The 27097-nt window shown below is 40.3% G+C and overlaps 1 protein-coding gene across 9 annotated transcripts in view; it reads left to right on the top strand.

Annotated features, from left to right (window-relative positions):
• Positions 1 to 27097, top strand: part of LOC105473043 (ADAM metallopeptidase with thrombospondin type 1 motif 12) — a 377504-nt gene that overhangs the window by 204024 nt on the left and 146383 nt on the right. For all 9 annotated transcript variants that reach the window (XM_011726599.3, XM_011726598.3, XM_071099040.1 and 6 more), the window contains 2 exons: positions 15969 to 16165; positions 17225 to 17308. In XM_011726599.3, the coding sequence (XP_011724901.1) occupies positions 15969 to 16165; positions 17225 to 17308 (281 nt within the window). The remainder of the gene's footprint in view (positions 1 to 15968; positions 16166 to 17224; positions 17309 to 27097) is intronic.

The following is a 27097-nucleotide window of genomic DNA, read 5'->3' on the forward strand; positions in this document are numbered from 1 at the left end:
TTTTGAGTTAATTTTTATATAAGAAGTAAATATTAGTTCAAGGTTTTTTTTTAAAGTTTTTTGCCTGTCAATTCCCAATTACTATAACATCTTAGTTGAGAAGATCATCCTTTCTCCTTTGAATTGCTTTGCACATTCGTCAATAATCTGTTACGCATCTTTGTGGGGGTCAGTTTCTGAGTTCTCTGTTCTGTTCCATTAATCTATATGTCTATGCCTCCTAACTTAAGCTTTTTATTTTTATTTATTTATTTTTTTATTGTTTGAGATGGAGTTTCACTTTTGTTGCCCAGGCTGGAATACAATGGTGTGATCTCAGTTTACTGCAACCTCCGCCTCCCGGATTCAGGTGATTCTCCTGCCTCAGCCTCCCAAGTAGCTGGGATTACTGGTGCCTACCACCACACTAGGGTAATTTTTGTAGTTATGGTAGAGACGGGGTTTCACCATGTTGGCCAGGCTTTTCTTGAACTCCTGACCTCAGGTGATCCACCCACCTTGGCCTCCCAAAGTGCTGGGATTATAGGCATGAGCCACCACCCCCAGCCACATATTTTTAACTTACTTAAAACAAGCAAGTGAGTTTATTTCCAAAAGACATTTAGCAGTATGCACCACCATACCTGGCTAATTTTTTATTTTTAGTAGAGACGGAGTTTCACCATGTTGGCCAGGCTGGTTTCAAACTCCTGACCTCAGGTGATCTGCCCACCTGGGTCTCCCAAAGTGCTGGGATTAAAGACATGAGCCACTGTGCCTGGGCTTAATTTAAGCTTTTAAAAATGTAATGGACCTATTGGGGAAAAATGGAGCTAGTAATATCTGCTCTCTTACCCCTAGGTTGTTAGAAGAAGCAACTACTATGTTAAAGGCATTGGCGCTGTGAGCTGTAAAGCAATATCTGAATGTAATATATTACTATTGAGAAGAATATAGAGATGTCACTCATTCCGCCTTTACGTTTTTTTAGCTTATCTCGTTGGCATTCTTCAATTTTTATATTTGTTTTCTGGGAACTATGATGAGTGAGTTACTGCTCAATTAGGGACATGAGAATGGTCCACTGTATGGAAACTTTGCAGCAAAGTTAGGATTCCTGCCCAGCCTGTATTTGCAGACGTTTTGCAGGCTTGCTGGATTCCTCTCATCATCCCAGCTTGTGTAGATTCAGAAAGATAAGATGATTTTTGTAGGACTCAAACAAATTTACAAGAAAAAAACAACCCCATCAAAAAGTGGGCAAAGGATATGAACAGACACTTCTCAAAAGAAGACATTTATACAGCCAACAGACACATGAAAAAATGCTCATCATCACTGGCCATCAGAGAAATGCAAATCAAAACCACAGTGAGATACCATTTCACACCAGTTAGAATGGCAATCATTAAAAAGTCAGGAAACAACAAGTGCTGGAGAGGATGTGGAGAAATAGGAACACTTTTACACTGTTGGTGGGACTGTAAACTAGTTCAACCATTGTGGAAGACAGTGTGGTGATTCCTCAAGGATCTAGAACTAGAAATACCATTTGACCCAGCCATCCCATTACTGGGTATATACCCAAAAGATTATAAATCATGCTGCTATAAAGACACATGCACATGTATGTTTATTGTGGCACTATTCACCATAGCAAAGACTTGGAACCAGCCCAAATGTCCATCAATGATAGACTGGTTTAAGAAAATGTGACACATATTCACCATGGAATACTATGCAGCCATAAAAAAGGATGCGTTCATGTCCTTTGTAGGGACATGGATGCAGCTGGAAACCATCATTCTCAGCAAACTATCACAAGGACAGAAAACCAAACACTGCATGTTCTCACTCATAGATGGGAATTGAGCAATGAGAACACTTGGACACAGGAAGGGGAACATCATACACTGGGGCCTGTCGTGGGGTGGCGGTAGGGGAGAGGGATAGCATTAGGAGATATACCTAATGTAAATGATGAGTTAATAGGTGCAGCACACCAACATGGCACATGTGTACATATGTGACAAACTTGTATGTTGTGCACATGTACCCTAGGGCTTAAAGTATAATTTAAAAAATAAATAAATAAATAAGAAAGATAAGATGACTTTAATAAGCAAAATGTGACATCATTATAAAGGAGAGCTGATATCCCCTGGTCACTTGGCAAATAGAAATAACTTAGAATTGGGCAGTTTGGAATTATCCAGGCTATTCTGAATTCTCAAAAAGCTAGACGTTCATTCTTCTCTCCACACATTTGTTCATCCTGCTTACTCAGTTGGCTCTCCCTTCTCCTCCATCTAGTTGCATTCTGCACATCCCAAAAGACCTGCTTACCACCCTGAGAAGTAAAGCTATTCCATCTTGTTAGGAATAACGCTCAAAATCCTAAGGAAATTCAACACTCAAACAAAGGATTCTTAGCAAAGCAATTTTACTTCTGCGCAGAGGGGTGCCTCCTTACCCAGTCGCCATGAGAGCACACCCGAACAAAGGGCTACGAGAAAGCAAGTCCTGTCCCTTACCCTTTCCCCATTGGCCGGGGTCAGGCTGTACAATCTAAACTAATCCCAGTTGGCTAAACATTTGTTTTTTTTTAGATAAGGTGGGCACATAAAAGAAAGCGGAGAGGAAAGGGGAAGGGGCGTCTGTGATAAGCTAGAAAGTCCTCTTTCCATATAAGGAAATGAATGTTAGCCGGTACTGATAAAGCCTGGTATTGTGGCATGGCCTGGGCATCTAACAAAGGCGAAAAGGAAAAAAAGGAGAAAAAAGGAAAAAGGAGGGGGTACTATGAATTAAAGAATAAAAGATTGATCGGGTTATTTGAAGAGGAACCTCATCATATCCCACAATCTGCTTCTCTAGATAGTGAGTCCCTTAATGCCAGTAAAGTTGCTTTTACTCATCTCTGTAATTTCTGAGCCTGGCATGGCAACAGGAAACAAACAGGTGCTCATTGAATTCAGTTTACCTTGATCTCTTTTTCCCTTTAAATGCCTCTCTTCGCTCTTAGTGACATTTAATCATTTATCATTTGTGTGATTCTGTTTCTTACGTATGACTTTTGTCTTCTCCAATAAACAAGAGAATATCTTGAGATTAAAAGGCATTATTTGTACCTTACCTTTCCCCAGAGAGCCCGGCAGTTTCTGAATACATACACACCTTATGCCTAATTAAATATCACAGTTTAAGTATATTGAATTCATTATCCCATTTTTGAGAAGAGGACATTCCAGAACTCCTATTTTTAAAGACTGGAGGCTTTAAACCACATGTTAGAGAGAAGTTAGAGAGGGAGATATGTAATAAAAAGCTTTTTTCTTGGGCTAACAAGGAATTAATGGAGTGAAAGAATTAGACAACAAAATTTAGATGCTTAAAATGTATAGTCCAAAAAAGCAAGCTGAACTGTGAAGAACAGCATTTCACATTGACCATATTAAGCCAAAAAGAACTGCCTAGGAGACTCTAATAGCTTCAAGGGGGCAGAAGTGGGCGGAGGCCCATAGGTGAAGCCAAGACTGGTTTGTCAGTATTGATAACATCACAGAGGTTATGAAGCTTTAGTAAATATCTCTATTGAAAAAGTCAACTCAAACTTGAGCCTTTACATAGTTTTTCTAGTCTTGAAAGCAGCCTCCCAGTGCAGACTGACTTCCCTTCCTTTGGTTTTCGTGGAAAGCCAGCTGCATGATGTCAGGAGACTCTTGCTGCCCTTGCCAGCTGTGACACTATCCCTGACCTCCATCTCAAATTAGATGAGGGAAAAACCAATCACGCTGCCATCAAGGATCCAGTTAGGGTCCTGGAAAAGAATCTTCAACTTGTGTTATTGTCAAACCTCATTTAACTGGAATGCTTTGGACAACTGAAAGGTTTTGGACAATGGAATTTCTGGCTAATTATAATTTGTTAATTGACAGTCGGAAAACCCTGATTTCGATAACTCCAATTACAAGTACTGAAACATTAACACCTTAATAATCACGTTAGTGATTGTGAATCAGTGATTAAGGATTGAGTTTCTTTAGGGACACTATGGGACTTGTCAATGCAGCGATTAAAGTGCAGGAAATTGGATGAATCTATTCAATTCGACATCCACCATCTACCATGGAAGTTACTTTTTTAGAAAGTTGTTTTAAAAGTTTTTGGTGACATATACATAACGGAAAATTTACCTTTTGAACCATTTTTAAATGTACAGTTCAGTGGCTTTAAGTATATTCTATTGTTAGACAACTATCATCACCATCCATCCCTCTCCAGTTTTTCCATCTCCCCAAACCCAAACTGTGTACAAATTAAACAATTTTTCCCATTTCCCTTTTCCTCCCCCACTCCCATCCTCTGGAAACCAGAGCTCTACTTTCTGCCCCTGTGAACTGTACTACACAAGGTACCTCATGTAAATGGAATCATACAGTATTTGTCCTTTTGCGACTGTTTGGTTTCACTTAGTATAACATCCTCAAGATTCATCCATTTTGTAGTATGTGTCCAAATTTCCTTTGTTTATAAGGCTGAACAATATTCCATTGTATTGTATATATGACATTTTATTTATTTGTTTATGGACAGGAAGTTACTCTTTAAATCTCTATGTCACAATTTACTGATCTCTCTCTCTTTCTATTTCTTCCCCTCTCTCTTTAAAAAAGAGAATGAAAAAATAATTGATAAAAATTTCTTAATTGAATTCTGCTTTCTTGTCACTTTGTTCTAGTGGGTGAGGAACTAGGCAGCCATTTCACAAGGTGAGGGTGAGGATAAAACAGCCAGGCTGGTTAAAGACAAGGCTGTCCCTAATCAGAATTAAATAAACTTGAACTGAAAACAAGAGGAATTAGAGTTTTGATCTATTATGGACTTCATCTCTTTAGTGCAGACAGGACTGAAGAAAACAGAATAATAATACCGTGACTTTACTATGTGGCAAGTAAGGTGCTTGACTCCTTTCTTACAGCAATTATGTGAGTCTGACTTTAGATAAAATACTAAATAAGTAGGAGACCCTAGATGGATATCCAAGTGTCTTGAGCTCTAAACCAGTGCTCTACAATACAAATATGTGAGTCACAATGCAAGTCACATAAGTAATTTTCAACTTTCTACTAGCCAAATGAAGAAAAGGAAAAAACAAGTGAAATAAATGTTAATACTTTTCCTAGCTCAAGATAATCCAGAATATTATTATTTCAACATGTAATAAATATACCTTATTAGTGTGATAGTTCACATTCTTTTTTATCATATCAAGTCTTTGAAATCTAGCCAGCACATCTCATTTTGTATACAGCACATTTCAAGCTTCCATGGCTGCATGTAACTGGCAGCCACCATATTGGTCTGGACTTCTCTAGACCAAAGTGTTCTTTCTTTCGCCAGAAAGTGTGTTCATGTGGCTCTCTGCGTTCAGTCTTTCCCTTTATACTTTATATGTCAGTAGTTCCTTAATAGAAATGCTGGCTCTGATTTTCTAACCTTTTACCTGTCAGGTACCATCATAGAAGAATGGCTGGCTTATTACCAAAAGGGTAGTAAGCCTTATTACCAAAAGGGTAATTTTTCTCTCCTTGATTTTGCATGTTTCCCTAGGTCTACTTTTCTGCCTTTTAAACAACCAAGAAATCAGTGAAAACTCAAATTGCATAGGTTTATCTTTCTCAGTAATTATATAGGTTACTGTGTGATTGCTCTTGCTAGAGGAGCAATTTAGATAGTTGGGAGAATAGCCCTTAGTTTTTATGTTATGAGGTCAGACATTAATAAAAGAATTGGAGACGAAATTTGAATTTTTAAATTGCTTTGGGCAGTATGACCGTTTTAAGAATATTGATTCTTCCTATCCATGAGCATGGAATGCTTTTTCATTTGTTTGTGTCATCTTTGATTTCTTTGAGCAGTATTTTATAATTCTTGTGATAGAGATCTTTCACCTCCCTGGTCAGCTGTATTCCTAGGTGTTGTATCCTTTTTGTGGATATTGTGAATGGAATTGCATTCTTAATTTGACTCTCACTTGGATGTTGTTGGTATATAGAAATGCTGAATTTTGTACATTGATTTTGTATCCTGAGATTTTGCTGAAGTCATTGATCAGATCTAGGAGACAGTGGGGTTTTCTAGCTATAGAATCATATCATCTGCAAACAGAGATAGAGTTTGACTTCCTCTCTTCTTATTTGGATACCTTTTATTTCTTTTTCTTGACTGATTGCTTTGGCTAAGACTCCCAGTACTATGTTAAATAGGATTGGTGGGAGTGAGCATCCTTATCTTGTTCTGGTTCTTAAGGGGAATGCTTCTAGCTTTTGGTCATTTGATATGATGTTAGCTGTGGATATATCATAGGTGGCTCTTTATATTGTATGGTATGTTCCTTCAATGCCTAGTCTGTTGAGGATTTTTAACATGAAGGGATGTTGCATTTTATCAAAAGCCTTCTCTGCATCTATGGAGTTGATCTTGTGTGTTTTGGTTTTAGTTCAAACAGAACATTTTAAAAGCTGAATGAATATAAATACTATTTTTATAATAAGTTGGCATGTAGGACATTGTATTTTTATGAAATTAGATAATTAGAATGAACTGTAAATATGCTCATGTGTACGCAGGTATGCAATAAACCTGTATATATGTAAATATAGCCATATGTAACTATGATCTCTTTCATGTTCTTTAAAATTGAAGTCTCATCAGTATGGAATTACTTTGTTGCTGTCTGTTGAAAGACAGAGCAGATGGTTTCTCAAGGTCTCTATGATATATTCTCTAATTATACAGAATTTTCACTCTTGACTTTGAGCTTGATTATTGTTGACTCACCAAGTTAATATTTCTCAATCTGGGAGTATGGGAAGAACTTAAATCTATTTATGCCCTGCAGTCAAGTTGGTGAAATGAAATATCAAGCAGTTATGTGTGAGCTGGGTGTAGCAGTAACAGAGATATTTGAATTGCAGGCTTCCGACTAACAGACTTGCTGACCCTTTGATGACAGTGGAGAGAGTGTTACTAAATAAGCAGTCCAGTGGGAATCACCCAGAATTTTCTTGTTTCATTTGAAAGTACATATGAGGTTTCCAAGCATAAATAGTGTCCACTTTCCCTCTCAACTAAACCTTGGTACCTTCAGTTCTCTTAAGAAGATACACATAGGACTCATGGGACTATTTTCTCCAGAACAAAAGTAAATATGTGACTTCTCTGAAAATACTATTTTTGGAAGCCATTGTGGGAAATCAGTCTTATTCCTATGTTAACAGACTGAAGGTAGTAAAAGAGAACTCACTGTTTATTTATACATAATCAACTTGCTGATCTGAGGGGACAGATCGAATGCTGTCACTTGGAGATGAAAGCAGTTCACTCCTAGGATTACAGACTCTGAGAAGAGATAGTGCCTCCAAACATGAAGGGGAGAGTTAAGTCATCATGTCACTTACTTAGAATAATATGGGTTTTGGCTGGCAGAAAATCCCACATAAGACTGATTTATTTAAAATATTGTTACTGAGTAGAAGGAATTATTCTAAGTGCTGGGGGTAAAAGGAGTGAACAAAACAGATAAGACAGCCCTCTTCTATTCAAGTTGAAAAATACTTTTATTTTTCTCACATATAAATGGAATTTGGAAATAAAACATCCCAGGTTTTATCTCCACAATCAGGAACCCAGGATCCTTTTATTGTCTGTCTTCTATATTATTCCATCTTCTTCAATATCTGGCATCCATTTTGTTGAAACCATCCACATTCAGGCCAGGAAGGAGGCAAAGGAAGAGAAGGGGCTCTGCCTTCCCTTTAAATTCTGAAAGTCACATGTAGCCCTTCCCCTTGTGTCTTATTGGTCAGAATTTAACTGCAAGGGGGGCAGGGAAATTTAGTCTATATTCTAGGAAGCCATGCACCCAGAAAAAAAAGAGGAAGAGAGGAAGAACAAATATTGAGGACAACTGGCAGTCTAACACAGCCATCATAAAGGAAGGCACAAATTGCCTCAGGCATGTTCAATATTTGACCTAGTAAGTTTTAAGGACTTGATACAAACAACAGAGAAGGGTCTGGGCCAGTGGGGTAGGGACACTGAGAGGGGGCTCACCTTAGGATAGTCCAGATCTATTTAGACAGCACTAATTCATCTTTTATTCTTAGGTCAATAGTTAGCCTTAGGTTGGTGTGAACGTTAAGAAAAGCCTCTCAAGCAGTTTGCACTGTATTTATTGAGCACATACTATACTTGTAGGTCTTAGTGAGAATCTCTAAAAGTGCTGCCAGGATGTGTAAGGAGGTATACGTGGAGTTCCAGCATGGTCTTGTCTTTGGAAGGTCCTGCTAAAGCTCAGGACCAGCCCTAAGTAAATGCTAGCATGACTCCCTGCTTGTCCATCACCTATCTTTCCACAGATGGAAGATAACTCCGTTTCCCAAGAGACCTCTCTTCCATGTCTCACCTGCTTCCCTAGTGGCTCTATTTAACTAACAGTATTTCTGGTCCGGCAAGATGGAAACTGTCCTTAAGACCAGGGAGAACCCTAAGAAGAAAGCATTGTGTTCCCACTCTATGGTTCCTGGATAAGACTTTGCTCCCCTTCATTTCCATATAGATCATCATAGAATGACAGGCTTATAATATGAAAAGACTTTAGTATTCATTGAATCTCACTTCCTTCCTGAGCTAGTATCCCCTAAAAGTTGTATTTTTTTCAGCGATATTCCTCAGAACACTAGGTATTAATGGGACCTCTAAAAACAAAGTGAGACTCATTGTCTAGAGAGCTTTGTAAACACGTACTAAATTTCCCAGCAGGAGAGTCACAATATAGGTAGTCTTTCTTTTACAGGCTGGTAGAAACTTTATACCCTACATGAAATGTAACTGTGCAGGAGTAAACTTTTTTTGAACCCTTACAGCAATGGCCAGCTCACCATTGAGGACATGGACATAGAAACTGTAAGAAATGTTTTGGGAGGCTTGGGTGAAGCGTGAAAGTCCCTGAGTTATTCCCCAGTCCTCAGTCATGAAGCTAAGGGAAGTGTGTCAGCAGAGTTCTATCGATGTCTAAGCATGCTGGGACTCATTATCCACTTGGTTGATTACTTCATTTTTTGTTTATTTTACTTCTGCCCCCAGAAGCCTCCTCCACATCTGGTCTTCATTGTGAGAAATGCATCAGCACATTTCTATGAGAGAGTGTGGAACGGAAAAGTGTGTGGGGTCAGACCTCAAATCAGTGGAATTACTTTGCATTACAAATGTTAAATAGATAATTAACAAAATAATAATGGATTTAATATTAATGTAATGGATTTAATATAAATCTATTATTATATCTAATATAAACATATAAATAACAATGGATTTAATATAAATTCATTATAAATTCTCGACTCGTTCAGATTATTGACTCTCTGGAAAGATCTTCAAACATCCTTTTTACTTACATTTGATGTAATTATGTTGGTATTTTGGGAAGAGTCATGTGTCCCAAATGATCTGCCATTTCCATCTTTTTGACGTATTCTGAATGAAGTGAGTGCAGTGTCAGGCAGGACCATCCAGCCTTTGGGAATACATCTCTTTCTTTCTTTCTTTCTTTTTTTTTTTCAGGTGCTTATACTTTTTATCCATACCCTTAAGCTGCGATGTACTTGTTTTGGGGATCTAGCCGTTTCTAATACTTAGACTCAGGTTGCTTGCTTTCTTTCTTTAAAGGCAGCTATTTATACTTCAACAGTGGCCAGTTTTGAGAAATGGATAGTCTATTACTTAAGTGTAAAAAAAATTCTTTGTTCACAGTTAGTGAGGTAAACTTTTTGTGGAGTAAAAATGAACTTCCTACGGAGACCCTTCAAATCTTCCCAAAGCTGGCCTGGGGAGTTGGGCCCCTCGGGCTGCTCAGCCGTTGTTGCTAATGGATGCACACACCTGCACTGGTGTTCGACTCTGCTGGGGAAGGCCACAATGACCTGCCAAGAAGAGGGTCTGGGTGCAAGTGTGTGGTAGCCCTAAGTAAATGCTAGCATGCAGCAGATAGCTCACAATTATGCCTTGGCAGTGGAAAGGTGTGTTTGCCCAACTCAGAGAACACTAGAACTGGAAGAACCCCAGAGATGGTGTCATCTGGTGGTTTAAAGATGTGCCATGTGGAATCCCCTTTGGGGCCACCCACCACACCCCATGACCCCAGCAACTTTGGGGTTCATTCTTTTCTTTACTTTTTGCATAATCTTTGTATGAAGGAAAGGTTCCATGACTCACAAAAATAGGAATTCAATTCAGTTTCTTCATTAGACAGGGGAAGAGATAGTAATATTTGTCCAAGGTCACAGGTGGTTTGGGCCAGGCCAGTAGGCATGGGGAGTGAGCAGCTATCAATAGTGGGCCTGGATAGGACCTATTAGTCTTAAGATGCTTTCCTTCTTTTTTCCTGATACCATCTCTCCAGCCCTCAACACTGGGTCCACAACATCTTCCCTGAGTAGAACTTGTCTGAGTTATATAAAGAACAGGACATTGTCTCCAGAAATCTAGTATCAAAAGGTCACCTACCTCCTACTGCACTCCTAGACAAATGTCCTTCATGCATTGTTGAAGACTGGTGGGGACCTGGAGGACTAGAACTCAGCTGGTTTGGGGTCCAACTTCTTCTATAGATGATTTTTTTTTTAGTTGATCCTTTCCATTCCTCACGCTGAAATTTTTAGGCAGGTGATCCCGGAAATCCCATCGCCATCTCCATGCTGCTAAGTTAAATAAGATTCACACTAACCCAGCTAAAATGCTGGTCCTGCTGCTTACTGGCTATGAGACTTTGAATAAACTCTGTAATCTCTCTGGGTCTCAGCTTTCTCATTATAAAATGGCAATAATATTTACTACATGTTTTTATTGTGAGAATTAAGATAAATGATCAAATCCAAGAGTGTTTAGCACCAGTTGGGCTCTTGATAGGCACTGGATCCCAGGTGGCTGTTAGTGGCTGTGTTGCTGTGTTGCTGCTCAGGTGTCATGTTTCAGAAACCTTGCAGAGGTGGTGACAGAAAGGTGGGACAGTTAGGGTACTAGGTCTCACTTGTCTGGAAGCTGCAGTGTGGGCTGGAGAAGATCAACTTGAGAAGGTCATCTTGGGAGAAGCTGGACCTCAAACAAGGCAGTAGTAATTAGTGGCCAATTTCCAGTTAGTGGTCAACCTGCATTGACTGGGCAGAAATCCTTCTCTGTTGGAAATCTGATATAAGGCTGTAGAAGAGAATCCAGATGAGGGAAGGGTTGGGCTGGAGGCAGAGCCTTGAGCAATTTTCTAAGTAGAATAGGCAGCCTCCTTGCTCAAACTAGAAACTACTGGCACATTAAAAAGCACTCCTGAATGTACTGGAAACTTTGTAATTTCCAGAGTCTTCCGCCATCTGTGTTCACTTTCTTTGCTCCCTAACACTACTCCAGGTTCCTCCGTGTGGCTTCATCAAGGCATGATCCTTGCCTGCCTGCAGTGGACACGGACTCAGAGATCAGCAGTAGGTGAAGGCTCTGCTACCTGCAAAATCCCTAAAGAGAGAGAGCTTTGTGAAGAGCTGCCTGCAGTGCTTGGGGAAGGAAAAAGTACTCAGTAAATTGCATTTTCCAGGGATCTTCTAGGACTTCTGTTCTGTTAGTGCTCAGGTATACTGAACACTTCAGCCAATGCCAGACAGACATCTGTACTCTGTTAGCTTCCATGTGGGAAAGTCAGTTCTCTGTCCTCTCTCAGCACTGGAAATTTTCCTTACTTAAGCTGCCCATTTGACTGGATTTCTCTGCTTGAAACAAGCACGTCATGGTCTCAGTGGGGATAATTCCTTAAATGAAAAAAGTCATCAAATGGAAAAAATTGACAAACCTGGCAGTTCTTCGTGTGTGGTTCATACATTGGTTCTGATTCATCTTCAGTTCTTCGCTTGTGCATTTGGTATTTACTGGGTGCCACTTTTGCCTGTTATGGTATTAGGATTGGGGCAAAGGCCAAAGAAGATGTTTTTCTAGCCCTTTAGTTGCTTAAAACCTAATTAGAGAGCCCCTTAAATAACAGGAAATTATGGCAATATAAAAAGTACTCGGATTGAAGTGTAGCCAGAAGCTATGCCGGCTGAGAAGAGGGGTCTCTAAACGCAGTGGTGTGTATGATGGGGAACAGTGAGGCGAGCTCCCCAGAATCATCAACCCCTCACCTGACCCAAAGAACTAGCTGTCTTTGTCATCAGCTTTAGAGATAAATGTGTAGGGCTGGTTTCTCGTACTTTCTGAAATTGCTTAGTAGAAACAATTCTTCCATCAAATCTGAGATTTCACTAGAACTCTGCAGAGTCAGTCTACATATATACAGTCCTCTCCCCCAGCTCAGTCCTGTTGAGACCCGGTTCAGATCCTACCACTTCCGCAAAGCTTCCGGCACTATCTATAATATAACTGATATTTCTCTTTGGGAATTACTTGAACCCCAATGATGACAATTTTTCTTGTGTTCACGTCTCATCACCCACAAGTAGATTGGTTGTTGCGTAAAGTCAAGGATCACATCACCTACTTCTTTGTCTCTACTCAGGAGAGTAATTCGGGCCTTGCCCAGAAAACCTATTGTATAAATGTTTGTCGTTGCTATAGTGAAATCACACAGATGACTGAATCTGTCATTTACTATGTGACTTTAGGAAAATTACCTAATCTTTTTGATCCTCAAGTTCTTCATCTATAAGATGGTGATCATAAGAGGGCTTATCTCATAGATTTGTCAGCACGGTTAAATGAGGTATGGTGCTATGTGCTTAGTATAGGACCTGAACTTTAATAAGTGCTTAATGTAGGTTTTGTTGAAAAATTTTAAATAGATAACATGCCTTTAGCAGACCCCGTCTCTCATTTCCACATTTCCTCCTATATGACTGTTTACTACTGAGTAACTACCTATTTGCTGGAAAAATGAAAGTAACTTGGACTTTAAAGATGTCTTTAAAAAAAAAAAAAAAAACTCATGTCTTAGTTAGCTCAGGCTGCTATAACAAAATGCTATAGACTGGGTAGACTGGGTGTCCTAAACAGCAGAAATTTATTTCTCACAATTCTAGAGACTGGAAGTCCAAGGTCAAGTCCAAGATCTACCTCTCTCTCTCTCTCTCTCTCATATATATACATACACACACACACACAGTGCCTATATAGAGAAAGAGAAAGTAAATAAATATATTTATATATATTTTCAGTGCCTATATATATATAGAGAGAGAGATGTATATATCTTCCTGCTGTGTCCTCATCTCTCTCCTCTCTCTGAGAGAAAGAGAGGGCTCTGATGTCTCGTCCTTTTCTTATAAGGACACTAATCCCATGATGGGGGCTCCACTGTCACAAGTTCATCTCAGCCTAACTGCCATCTAAAGGCCCCACCTCCAAATACCGTTACCTTGGGGATTAGGGCTTCAACATCTGCGTCTGGGCAGGATGCAAACATTGAGTGCCTAGCAACTCTCTTTGTCAACACTGAGGGATAAAAGGTAGAAAAAGGGGAGAGTAAAGAAGAAGTAAGTAAAGAAAGACAGGACTAAGGGAAGCAGAGAAACTACTTCTTTTTTCTACGTATTTCTCACCCATGACAGCTTCCTGCTAGCACCTAACAGTAGATCTCTGAGGGTGAGAACAGAGGTGCAGCCAGGAGCACCGGGTTCTGCTTTAATGAGGGGCTGTGCACCGCACAGTCTTTGCCTGCTGAGGTGAGCTGAAGCCTCTGTGAGGGGACCGGCACCCAGGGGAGGGAGGCTGAGCCTGCAGGGGCCAAGGGAGAAGAAGGGCTAAGGCCCCAAGGGCTTTGTGAGGGCACTGGGTGAGAAAACTGTCTGCCAGTCACCCTCACACACAAGGTCAGGGCGGCACGGAGCAGCCTCCTGGTTACAGTAGACCTGTCCCCACCCAGCAAGATAGGAGGGGCCTGAGAGAAAGATGGGACCGAATCCACATTGTCCCAATTCCTGTACTCAACCCAACCTGTAACAGCCCTTTCAGAAAACACCAGCCCACGTGGGCTCAAAGGGGGCCGGCTGCTTGGCTTATCCAGAGACATCTGAAAGCAGATAATGGTTTGAAAACATTCACGTGAGATTCAAAAAAGGGACAAAAGGCTGATGGGAGAATGAGGGAGGGGGTTTCAGAAAGTTAGAAACCAGTGATAAAATCTTGATATTTCTTACGGAATTCATGCTTCCCCATGCAAAGTGAGTGGAGAAGGAAACTAGAAAATGGTTCCATTCAGATGAGGGGTTAACCATCTCCCCGTTTTTAAATCTTCACAGGACTTCCCTCCAAAGTTTACATAATCCCAGATTATTTCTCAGAAGTGTTATATCAAAGTACAGCATTATTATTTTGAAGTGAAACTCACAAGGCTAGAGTTTGAATTTATTTAGACCTATGATGATGTTTCATTTATTTTGTCAATATCACCAAACGTGTTCTAACTTCATATGGGCAGTGAAACTGAGGAACCAGGAAAGGTTACACACAAATCAATGTAAGCAACTCCCACAGCCTAGAGAGCACCAGGGGAGAGGGCAGGATATGGTGTTAGTTGTCCCAACTCAGGTTCTGAGGCCGGGCCCCAGGAGGGGGTGTAGTTGTAGATGTTTCAGAGAACAGGACCAGAACTAACAAGGAGGAATGACAGAGAGGCAAGTTTCAGCTCAATGCAGTCGAGAATTTCCCAATAGAACAAGATGCCCTGTGAGTTGTTGAGTGTCCCCTCCTCCTGCTGAAGTATTCAAGTTCAGACTGGATGGCCATTACCAAAGATTAGGAAGGGAACATGAGGTTTGCCACTCTGCTTTGATGTTCTGCCCCTGCCAGGGGCCCAGGGTGCAGATGAGAGAGAGGCAGGAAGTGTTTGTGGCTGTGATCCTGATAGGAATCTTCAAAGACCCAGGCGCTGCCCCTGTATCAGCCCAGGCTTCTTTCTTTACTCTCTTCCGGTCAACCTGTCTTTCCTCGGCACCCTAAGCCATTCTGAGCCCACTGGAACTTTTTACCCTTGACTTCCACTTGGGTTAAGTACTTGCTTCCTGATGTGTGAGGTAGCCTTTTATTCATTTTGGTTTTGAACAGACCTCTTTCAAGTTGGAACGTGCTCCCTACTTACAGTATTCTGGGATTTTAAGAATGATTCCGAGAAGCTACTGTCTGACTTTCTTTATCATTCTATAGCCTCTCCGAGATTTCATCTTCCAAACCATGACCCTCATATATCAAATCATTTTCATACTAAAATCTGTCAGTCACCTTGATAATTTTGCTGTCCTTCTTTGGATCTTTTCCACCTCTTTTTGTGCCATCTTCAAGTGGAATGCCTGGAACCTTCTGCAGGTTTTCAGCTTATATATACTACAGTTTTATACGTGTTTACTCTGTAGGAAACAGTGTGGTGTATATTTTTAAAAATGCATGATTTTAGGGCATAGAAAATACTGAGTCTTTTACTGACTGATGGGCTGCGCAGCTTTGGGAAAGTTATTTAATCAGCCACTTTGAGCATCAGTTTCCACATTTGCAAAATGGAGAGAAGAATATGTACCTTAGTTATTCATGAGGATAAACAATGTGGCATTTAAAAGCCTGGTATATTGCCTTGCACACAGTAGGCACTGAATAATTTAGAGGAGGAGAAGAAAGAGAAAGTTCCCATTGTTGGTTATGTCTTTTCAATAGTGGAAGACATCATTTAATGTAGTAGGTAATAAACATTTTTATAAAGTACTTTTTGAACCTCTCTGTAAGATTCAAATTTCTCTTGGTCATATTCGTTTAAATTGGTCTATTTCAGTCATGTATGTAAAGACATTGCATTTATATTATGAAAGTAGATTAAACTTATGGCCTTGCATCTTTACAAACATAAGTAGATAATATATGAGACATATACAGTGTTAGACCATTGTCCTCTGTTTACTGTTTAGATAGCGTTAACATCTCCCAGAAGCAAGAGCTATGGCGGGAGAAGTGGGAGAGGCACAACTTGCCAAGCAGAAGCCGCTCTCGGCGTTCCATCAGCAAGGAGAGATGGGTGGAGACACTGGTGGTGGCCGACACAAAGATGATTGAATACCATGGGAGTGAGAATGTGGAGTCCTACATCCTCACCATCATGAACATGGTATGCCATACTACATGGGGGCTGGGGCAGCTGGTGAAGAGATGTCATTAGAAATGCTTACATAGGGCCGGGCACGGTGGCTCATGCCTGTAATCCTAGCACTTTGGGAGGCCAAGGTGGGTGTATCACGAGGTCAGGGGTTCGAGACCAGCCTGACCAGCGTGGTGAAACCCCATCTCTACTAAAAATACAAAAATTAGCTTGGCATGGTGGCGGGCGCCTGTAATCCCAGCTACTCAGGAGACTGAGGCAGGAGAATTGCTTGAACCCGGGAGGCCGAGGTTGCAGTGAGCCGAGATCACACCACTGCATTCCAGCCTGGGCAAAAGAGTGAGACTCCATCTTAAAAAAAAAAAAAAAAGCTTACATAAATAAGAAAGGCCTTTCTTTGGTCCTTTTAACTTATTTTTGTAAATATATATGTGAAACTAGTACCTGCCTAAGGATGAATATGGATGAAAATTCAGGATAAATCAGTCTTTCCCTTAAAATTGTATATCCTGGGAACATTTTATCATTTATTAGTTACATATTTCTAGTAGGTATTTACCAAGTGACTCAATCCTTTTCGTGCAGCTTTGTCTCATCGGTTTATGTTAGTAAACCAAAGGGGTAAACTGAGGCAAAGAACTAGAACATAATTTCCTCAAAGTAGTTAGAAATATAATTGGAATAAAGTTAATGACTCCTAATTTAAAGCTTTCTATTTGCATTATTGATGTTGTCTGCCTTCAAGAGGATGTTAGTCCTATTGAGATAGGAAAAGGTATTTGCCTGAGTAACTGATAATAAAAGAGGAGAATACTGTGGGCTGGGTTAAGAAAAGAAAAATGTTAATCCCTCAGACACACAGCCAAGCAATCACCCTGAAAGATTGTCTTTAAATATTGTAATGTGGAATGAGCCATGGGCACATTTCACTCTTCTTAGCACACCACCCAACGTTTCTGACCTATAAGAAAACCTTTATTTTATGTGCATTACAATGCTATTGTCTCCTCTGGTGTTTGTTTATTATCTCTTCATGTGGAGCTAATGGTTTTCTATTTCTGACCCTAGGTCACCGGGTTGTTCCATAACCCAAGCATTGGCAATGCAATTCACATCGTTGTGGTTCGGCTCATTCTACTTGAAGAAGAAGAGGTAACATTTTCCCTTCACTATTCTGCTATATATCCTCACACTTCCTACCTCCTTTTTTCAGGGGAGTTCTTGGTAGACAAGAAAGAGGGTATCAGAAAGTGTTTGGAAGTCCATTGAGAAGGAAAATATTATTTCTGTGTTATTCTCTTGGGAATTCAGTGATACTGAGAGGGATATGGATATAGATATGGATAACATTTCCAAAATATTCATAGTTGGAGTCTCTTGACAGTCATTGCATCTAATAACATAAACATAGACTCACTGCAGTCACCAAAGATGTTCTGCAAAAGAAATAGACTAAATCACGACATGGTTGGATGGTTTCAGTAAAAGGTAAGAAAAACATGGAAATGTTGAACCTTTGATACTATTAATTTACTTCTTGCATATTTAACACAAGTCTCTCAGATTTGGGACTACTTGTCTATCTGCACATTTACCTTTGGGGATTTCATCTGTTCTTAGAGACTTACATTTATATAAATGTAAGTCTTATATAAATGTAAGAGATTTATATGTCTTCTATGTCCTGAGACTCTCAATTGATACCTCCAACCAAGATGTCTTCATTGAGCTTCAGGCTCGTATCCAATTACTTACTTGAAATCTCCACCCGAATGTGTCAAAGTCCATTCAGTCTTGAAAACTTAATAAATCCAGAAAGGAACCTTGATTACTCCCTGCCTAAATCATTTCAATTCTGCCACCTCCATTCCCCAAATGACCACCTTACCCAACAGTACTATTATGCATTGGTTACGTAAGCCCAGGAGATATTCTTGATTCCTTTTATCATATCTTTCACATCCAATAGCAAGGCCCACTGTGGTCTTACTTCCAAAATACATCTCAAAACCACCTACTGCTCATCATCTCCGCAGTCATCACATTGGTTTGGCCTTATCATATCTTGCATAGGCTACTGCAGTGAACTCCCAAATGGTTGCTTCCTATTTTCAGCCTTGCCATCAGAATTCATTCTCCATGGATGTTCATTTTAAATGCAGCCATAATTGATCATTTTAAATACAAACTGAGGTGCTGCACTGCGCAAAACCCTTTAATGGCTTTCTGTTTTTTTAATAGAACAAATTCAAAATTTCTTGCTATGACCTGTGGAGACTTTCATGATCTCGCCTCCATCTGCCTTTCTGGTCTTTGCTTATGTTACTCTCTCCTTGTTTCCTACTCTCATACTCACTGTCTATGCACTTGTGGTTCCCAATGCCTGAAACATCCCTCTCCTGGTTCTACACATGACTGGCACCTTCTCATGCCTCAAGCCTCATGCTCTGTAAATGCTCCGTAAATGCTGCCTCTTCAGAGAGGTCTCAGTGACCAATTTATTCAAAGTAGACCCCTCTTATTGCTTTTCATCACAGGATGATGGCAGTCTCACAATTCATCATGATTCTCTGTATTCGTTTACTCTTTTTTTGCCTATCACACCTCTACCAGAATGTGAATTCCATGAGGACAGAAGCCATGTGTCTTTTTTCTGTTAGATCCCCAACACCTAAAACAGTGCCTGGGATACAAATGAATGAACGAAGTGAAATGTAATGAATGGTAGGACCAGCCAACTGACGAAATGCCCTTGCAATCTATAGAGCTTAACCAGCAGCTGGAATATGTAAAGAACAGCATCATTCATCTCCCCATCAGCAAGAGACCTGCAGTCAAAATGCCAAGGGAAGGCTTATTGTTTTCTTGACAGGAAAAGTCTCCATGATCATGTGTGTTAGAAGTTTATTTTTAAAACAATCTGTGGAGTGGGGATCCATTTTTTCTTCTTTCCCCTATAACCCCATCTCCCTTTGTCACCTGAAACATACTTTGGGTATCTTGGAATACCAATGGGTATGTCATTTCCCTTCCTGTCGTCTTTTATTAAGAAAATGTATCCAAAACTTGGAAAACAGGCAAGATGAAAACTATATATCCTTTCAATGTTTAAAGACACCTCTATGAAAATGTAACTGGTTGTTTACCATTGATTGGGGCACAGATGTGGTAAAGTTAGATGTTGACATGTAGTAAATGTTAGGGTGCAAATGGTTTTTGCCTAGTAGAGGCAAAAATGATTTGTGTCCAGCAGAGAGGATAATTCTGAAGATGGTTTTATTGGTTGGTGGAACCAGACCAATAAAAAATGGTATCTAATTTTGTATCTAACTTAGCAATCTCATTCAGCAGTTCTCCCCAACTGGCTATAGCTGCATCAGTTTTTTGCATCTGCCTTTGAACCAGCTTTGCCATCTTGCCTATCCCCTCATTAAGGAACCAAATTATCTTGCCTGTCTCCTCACTAATGAGTTAAATACATCTTGAACATGTGCTCATTATATATTTATATGAGAATTGTGTTTTTGACTTTTGAAAAGCATGCTTTGATACCTTGGAGAAAAAAATTTCTTTTTCATACTGGTTGAGCACATAGGCATTCCTAGATACAAATGTGAAGAAACATTTAGCATTTTCAGACCAAAAAAAGAAAAACAAAGAGAAAGCTACTTCTGGACGTAAGAAGGAAAAATCCTTGGGTTTGAATTGCTGTCATATAAAACAGAAGGAAAAATCTTGACCCTCTGTAGTCCCAGCAGCACCACTGGTAGGATTTCATAATGTGGCTTCCACGGATCAGGCCCCTTTAAACTCCACATCTCTTCATTCCCGAGAAATAATGTCACCAAGGCATCTCCATGGCATGTTGATGCCAGTGAAGTTGTTTGAAGGAGCTTGATTGGCCACTGCCCCCTGACTGCATCACAATCACATTGTTTCTCCTCTTCTCTACCAACCTGGTTTTGCAAGTGTAAAGAGACACACATGGCTTGCTTCAGGAAGCCATGACTCTCTACCTCCCAGTTGCCAAATATTATCCTCATTCAAGCTTTTATGGAGTCTCTAATTGGTACGGGGTTCACAAGTTAACAGCAGAATTGCAGTCCACAATTCTCATTTTCCTAATTCCTAGGAAACGGCTCAAGCCATTCTTCACATGTGTGACTAATAAGCAGCCCAACAACAGACAGCAATGATTCCAGCCCTTAACTAATGTCACCATGGCAGGCACAGGAAGCAGAGTGTGAGGTTCAGTGCTGTGACTCCTTTGAGCAAGTTGACCTGAGTTCAACAACTCTAAGGAAGTTACATCATTGCTCCATGCCCATTTTTCTTAATCCATAATGAGAAGAGAGTTGTGGATCATCAGGCATATGTCAAATCCTGTGCTAGCACCAGGGATGCAAATATGAACACAAGTCCCATTTCCTGATTCTGAGGAACTTTGAGTCTACTGCACAAAAGCGCAAAAATAGAAAATTCAAGTTGAGATTGGCATGAGTATAAAAGTACTACAATAGGAAAGGGTACTTGGATGTCTAAGATGAGATTTTAGAAAATGAAAAGGAATTAACTAGTGAGGAAGTGATATGGTAAGGCTAATTGAATTATGTGAGTGGTTTCCCCCTTGCTGTTCTTGTGACAGTGAGTGAGTTCTCATGAGATCTGATGGTTTAATAAGCGGCTCTTCACCCTCTGCTCGGCACTTCTCCCTCCTTCCACCTTGTGAAGATGCCTTGCTTCCCCTTCACCTTCCACCATGATTGTAAGTTTCCTGAGGCCTCCCGAGCCATGCTGAACTGTGAGCCAATTAAACCTCTTTCCCTTATAAATTACCCAGTCTTGGGCAGTTCTTTTATAGCAATGTGAAAATGGACTAACACAGGAAGGAAATTCCAGGTGGAGGGACCTGCATGGACAGTGGCTTTATTCTTAAGCCAGCACTATGCATATGAGAGGCAGTGGACATATCACTGATATTGGACCACACAATGGGAGGTTGAGAAGTTTTGTTGTGATACAAGGGAAACAAAGTGATTGTGCTAGAGGCAGGAGAGAAAGCAGCCAATCAAAACCTGCCCATCTCCACTCACACTTGAGTTTGTCCCGTGTTGCTCATGTCTGCACATGACATTATCATCCTTTCAGTTGCAGAAGCCAGAAATCTGGATGCACTGATGATACCTCCTTCTCTCCCTCCCATGTCAAGTCTGTTATCAGCTACTGACCGTTTATCTGACCATCTCCATTTATATCACTTCAATTAAAGCTACAGTGTTCTCTTTTCTGGACTATAGTGGTATATACTTTCTGGTCTACTCAAAATCAGTTGAATTTCTTTTCCTCTTGTTTCCTCAATGTAGTCAGGATAATCTGAAAATAGTATTCTGATCTACCCACTCTCCTGCCACCCTTTCTGCAACCCCCACACCTGGCTTAGTTTAGTCCAGTGGTTTTCTGATTTCCTTTCTCATCTCTTGCTATTCCTGCCTTTGCTCTTGAGAGTTAGCAATAGTCTTATTCATCAGGGTTTTTCAAGGCCTCCCTCTGGTCTTGTTGTTGCCTGGACTGTCTTCTTGTCTTCACTTAGTTAACAGCCTAATCTCTCAAATCACAGCTCCAGTGTCACTTCCATGGAGAAGCCTTTCCTGACCCCCTTTCCTAGTAAGATTCTGTTATTGACTCCCATAAAAGTACGTTTCTCCTCCACAGCATGTTTCACAGTTGTAATCTTAGATCTATTTGATTGATACAGTTTCCTCAATTAGTATGTAAGACTTAAGAGCAGAAGTTGAGTTTAATGTTGCTCACTGGTATATAATAGACCCTCAATAAATATTTGTTCAAATATTACACAGGAGAAAGTGTGCAAATGAGGCCAGCAATCTGTCAGTGAACCAGGGCCAATGGCAACCAAGTTGCCATGGGCCTTGTGGCCACATAAGGACTTTGGATCTAATCCTGTGGGAGACTCTAGATTATTCCAAACCAACAAATGGAATTAGAGAGATCACTCAGGCTCTGTGGAAAGTGTGTGAGGTAGGGAATCCCGAGATTGAGTCTCTGAGATAGATTCCTTTTATCAGTGACTTTCTATCACTCTTATCTTTCTTATTCTAAATACGTCTCATGGGTAACACAATTTGGGGCTTTATTTTTCTGCGGTGAGTTTCAAGAGACTTTGAGGTTAGGGTATACACAAAAGATGCAGCTTGTTTGTCAGTTACTGCCATCTAAAGACCACTACGGGATTTCATCACATTTTGAGAATAAATTGGAGTACTGGGTGTAAAACTCACTTTGGAACAATTTGGAGGCTTTCTCATAGGCTAGATAGTCATATTTCAAAGTCGTGGAAACTGAGGTAACTGAGGTACACAAAACCATGTTCTGAAAAGACGTGTCAAACATACTAAGAAACTATGGGCCAAGAAAACAGACAGTGGGTTCAGATAGGAGCCAGTTTGCTCTCACTCCTGTCATGTCCCTGTCTATCCCTTAATTGAGCTCTGATTTTCATTTTATGGCCCAAATTCTATCCTTTTAATTTTCTCCTAGGACTTGGACACAAACTTGACCTCTAAGCCCTTTCCATTTTAAACCAATTTGTTTGATGCTCCCTCCCCGCTTCCCTCCTGCCCGGGGGTTAGGGATGGGATTAGACTCTTCCCTCCAATTCTTGTGAGCAGCTTGACACCACGGAGAGTACCAGATTTATCATTAGTTCCACTGCTTGCTAGCCATATAATTTTGGTAGGTTACTTAACTTGTCCGTGTCTCCATTTCCTCATTTTGTAAAATAGTGATAATTATATGTATTTCATAGCATTGTCATGAGAATCAAAAGACTTTATTCATGTAATACTTAGCATAGTATCTGGCTTGTAGAAACTGCTCAGTAAGTGTTACTTGTTAATGTCAGTCTTATTCTTTTTATCATCATCATCGTCATTAACTCCCACAAAAACCCTGTAAGCTTATTAATACTATGCTCATTTCACAAGGACTTCAAAATCCTTGCAGGAAAATAAAAGACCTAAAGGACAAAATCAGGATCATAAAATGTTGGAGACTTCTTTTAAGAACAAGATAGAGACAAAACTGGAATAAGAGTGAGTTGGATGAAGCCAAGTGAATCCCATCCTAGGTGACTATGCCATCCAGCAGAGGAGTCTAATGGTGTTGGGCTGGCTTGAAGGTACAGCAGTAGGGCTGACAGCAGCAAGAAGGAGATAACCACTTTCACAAAGAAATTCTTCTTGGTGTACTGAAAGTGGTTTAGTGTTGAGTCTACTTTTTTTTTTGGAAACTCTAGAGTTAAAAGCCTCTTGATTTTAAAAATTCAGGCTGGTGGTTTACCCCTCCCCACAGCTGATGTGTGGGTCTGTATTGTTCTTTCAGGGTAAATATCAAAAATACTGGCAAAGAATTTTTAGACTTATTCTTTGTGTGTGTGTGTGTGTGTGTGTGTGTGTGTGTGTGTGTGTGTAAGACAGAACAGAGTCTTACTCTGTTAAGCAGGCTGGAGTACAGTGGCACATAGTTCCCTGTATCTTTGAATTACTGGCCTCAAGCCATCTTCCCACCTCAGCCTCCCAAGTAGCTAGGAATACAGTCACTTGCCACCATGCCTAGCTATTTTTTTTTAAAAGATGGGGTCTCACTATGTTGCCCAAGCTGGTCTTGAACCTTAAAAAAGTATCATTTCCTCTGGTAATCAGATAAGTTGTCCCTTAGACACATGAGAAGTTTCAGACTAAACCTTTTACAGCTTGTCTCTTCTGTGCTCATCCTCTTTCTTTCAGTAGCATAAGTCTGACTAGCAGAGCATAGTCAGATTGTGCATTGAGTCAAAAACTGCTATCAAAAATTCCAAGAGAAATCAATACAAGATTTTTTCATTATAGAGAGAGCTTACAAAGAGAGAGAACAATTTATAACAGAAGCATGTTCGTGCAAAATTATTTCCCATGTGGAGCTATTTTATGAGTTTTTTATGATTTCCCCTAGGTCAGCTTCCTGTCCCGTTAATTCACATACACAAATGTATAGAAAAGGGGAAGTGGAAAGTGAATTGGATTAGCTTGAGAAGATGAAGTGGAAAAAAAATAAACAAAAAGAGGAATCTTTTTTTGTTTGCAAAGGAAATGAGGAAAAAATAGTGTGAATGGGGGTTTGTTTTGACATGCTCAAATAGTTTCCAGGATGCTTTATGGAAAATGTTTAGCACAAGTTCCCTCACATTTATTGTGAGCCATCATAGTCTCTCTGAAGTCCTGTTGCATTTTTTGTGTGCTTAGGGCTGCCTCATTTTAATCCATAACTAATTACTATTCTCAAGGCTCCTGCGATAGAGAGCATTCTGTAAATTAAATGAGTGTTTCTTGGACTTAACCCCTTCTGAGACTTAGAGATTAAGACGCTGAAGAGGTTGAAAAAAATGTGCTCAATTACAGCTTTCTGTGACATTTAATAGAAAAGACACTGTCCCTGAATTTGTGTTAAATGTCACATACTACAGATGGAAGTTCTACACAGGGGCAAAGTATCAAGCTGTAAGTAATCATCAACCCAATTAATTGTGCACTTGCTTTGTCTGCACGAGGAATTTTAAATTGGAATGGGAAGAAAGCAAGAAATATTTTGAGAGTAGACTTAAAGCCCTAGCATTTTTTCCCCTCATCAATGACTATCTCTCAGGTTATTTCAGAATTACTCTTATAGCAAAACTGGAATGTAAGAAGAATATCCTATGTTGACATTTTATTTTACTATTCAGCTTCTTTCCCTCTCTTTTACTCTTTCCCCAACAGCCCTGCTGCTAGAAATCTCAACAACCATGCAGACCTGTCCATATATTTAGGTGGTCCAACCTTAACGTGGTTCTCACTACTGCTTGATCACCTTTTCTCTGTTATCCTCCTTATTCCTGTCAAGAACTAGGCAGGGTCTGTGTTTTAGTCCATCACCTGCTGCTCCATTCTGTATAACAAAATAGCACAGACTAGGCCATTTATAAAGAACAGAAGTTTAGTTGGCCCATAGTTCTGGAGACTGGGAAGTCCAAGAGCATGGCACCAGCATCTGGTGAGTGTCATTCCATGGTGGAAGGCATTACATGGCAAGCAAGCATCCAAGATAGAGAGAGAAAATAGGATTGAACTCATCCTTTTCATCCCTTCAATAACAAACTCAATCCCATGATAACCATTAATCCATTTACAAGGGCTCTTAATCACCTCTTAAAGGTCCTACCTCCCCATGTCTTTACACTGGCAATCAAATTTCAACATGATTTTTCGAGGGGACATTCAAGCCATAGCAATCTAAGATTTTACCCTGCTTGCAAGCTAACAAGTTAGTCTGCCATGCTTTTATGAATGCAATGCTGGCAGAAGACATGAAAATTCTGAGTCACAGACCAAGGACTTTATTGCTCACAGCATAATGGGACATGAGCTTCGGTTTGCACCTGTCCCTCTTGTCCCATAAGTTGCACTGGGGTGTTGCAGGCAGCCCCAGTGTATGCTATGCATACAGTGGGTTTTATCCCAGCTTAAGACCCCCAAAATAAGAAAGCCCCAATCCCTTAAAATAGATTGTAAGCAAACTTATTCAACTTTCGCCCCAGAGGAAGCCATCACCTTTGTTATTATGGACATAAAGTAAATCTTTCCTTTTCCCTGGAAAAATGTTATCTTCTAAGGCTGTTTCCTTTACAACATCCTTCAAAGGATACTCCAGAACAAAACCTATGTCTTTGCTCAGATGATGTGCAGAAACATGAGACACCCATGTAGAATCTTCTACTAGCAGTTCCTATTACAGGCACTGGAATTATTATTGCAGATTTTCTACTGAACTCTCAAACTTCTGGCCTCTTTACTGCCCCTTCCCTGACCCATAGGAGAACATGCCTCTTTGGTAGTTTATCACAAAACCTCCCATTCACCTAGTCTTTACTTTTCCTGGCCTAAAGGATATATTCTCTCCCTTTTCTCCTTTCCTTCATGGGTGGTGTGCATCCTCAGTTTTGTCAGTCAGTATACCTGCTGTAAACCAGGATATATTCAACGCTTGAGACAAGGAGAAGAATAAACCTCAATTATTGTTCTGGAGGAGCTAAGAGGAAAACAGGCATACAATTTGATTGTTACGACCTAGCACAGGAAGTGCTGTGAACCAAGTATGAAGAAGGTATATTGGCAGGAACCTAAACCAGACTAGGGGGCAGGGAAAGCTTCCTGGAAATGCCCAAATTAAATCTTAAAGAATGAGTAGAGGTTGAATGGGTTAAAGGGGGTAAGAGAAAAAGGCAATCTAGGAAGAGGGAACATATTGAAGAAAGGAAGGTGTGTGGGAGTATGTGACGGGGATCTGAGGGAGTGCTAATACAAGCAGTTGTTGCTGGAGCATAAACTGTGAGGTTGCAAATGAAGGGAGAGCTTCCTGGAGGCTAGACTTCGAAGGATCTTGAGCCATGGGTCATGATATGGACAGACTTTTGTTTTGATCCACCTGGCAACAGTGAGGAGGATGAATTTGAAAAGGGCCAGGATATTGTAAACCAAGCATAAAATGAAGGTTTGGGCTAAGGACAGTAAGTAGCAAAGATATAGAGGAGGTAAAATTAGCAGCACATGATGACAGATTGGGATGCAGGATATGGGAGGAGAGGGAGCTTACAAGACACTGGCATTTCTAGATTGGGCAACTGGGCTGATGGTGGTTCCTGCAACCACAGAAGGCACAGAAGGAATCGCAGGTTGAAGTGGGAGGAAAGGATTTCGGGGATGCTGAGTTGGAAGTACCTGTGGAGGTGACCATCAGGAGATTTAGGTTCATAAATTTGAACTCTGGGAGAGGTTTGGAATGAGATACAGATGTGGGAGCCAACAATCATATTTTGGAGTGATTTCCAAAACTATGACTGATTGAGAG

The sequence above is a fragment of the Macaca nemestrina genome, chromosome 6 (assembly GCF_043159975.1).
Source record: "Macaca nemestrina isolate mMacNem1 chromosome 6, mMacNem.hap1, whole genome shotgun sequence".
NCBI lineage: Eukaryota > Metazoa > Chordata > Mammalia > Primates > Cercopithecidae > Macaca > Macaca nemestrina.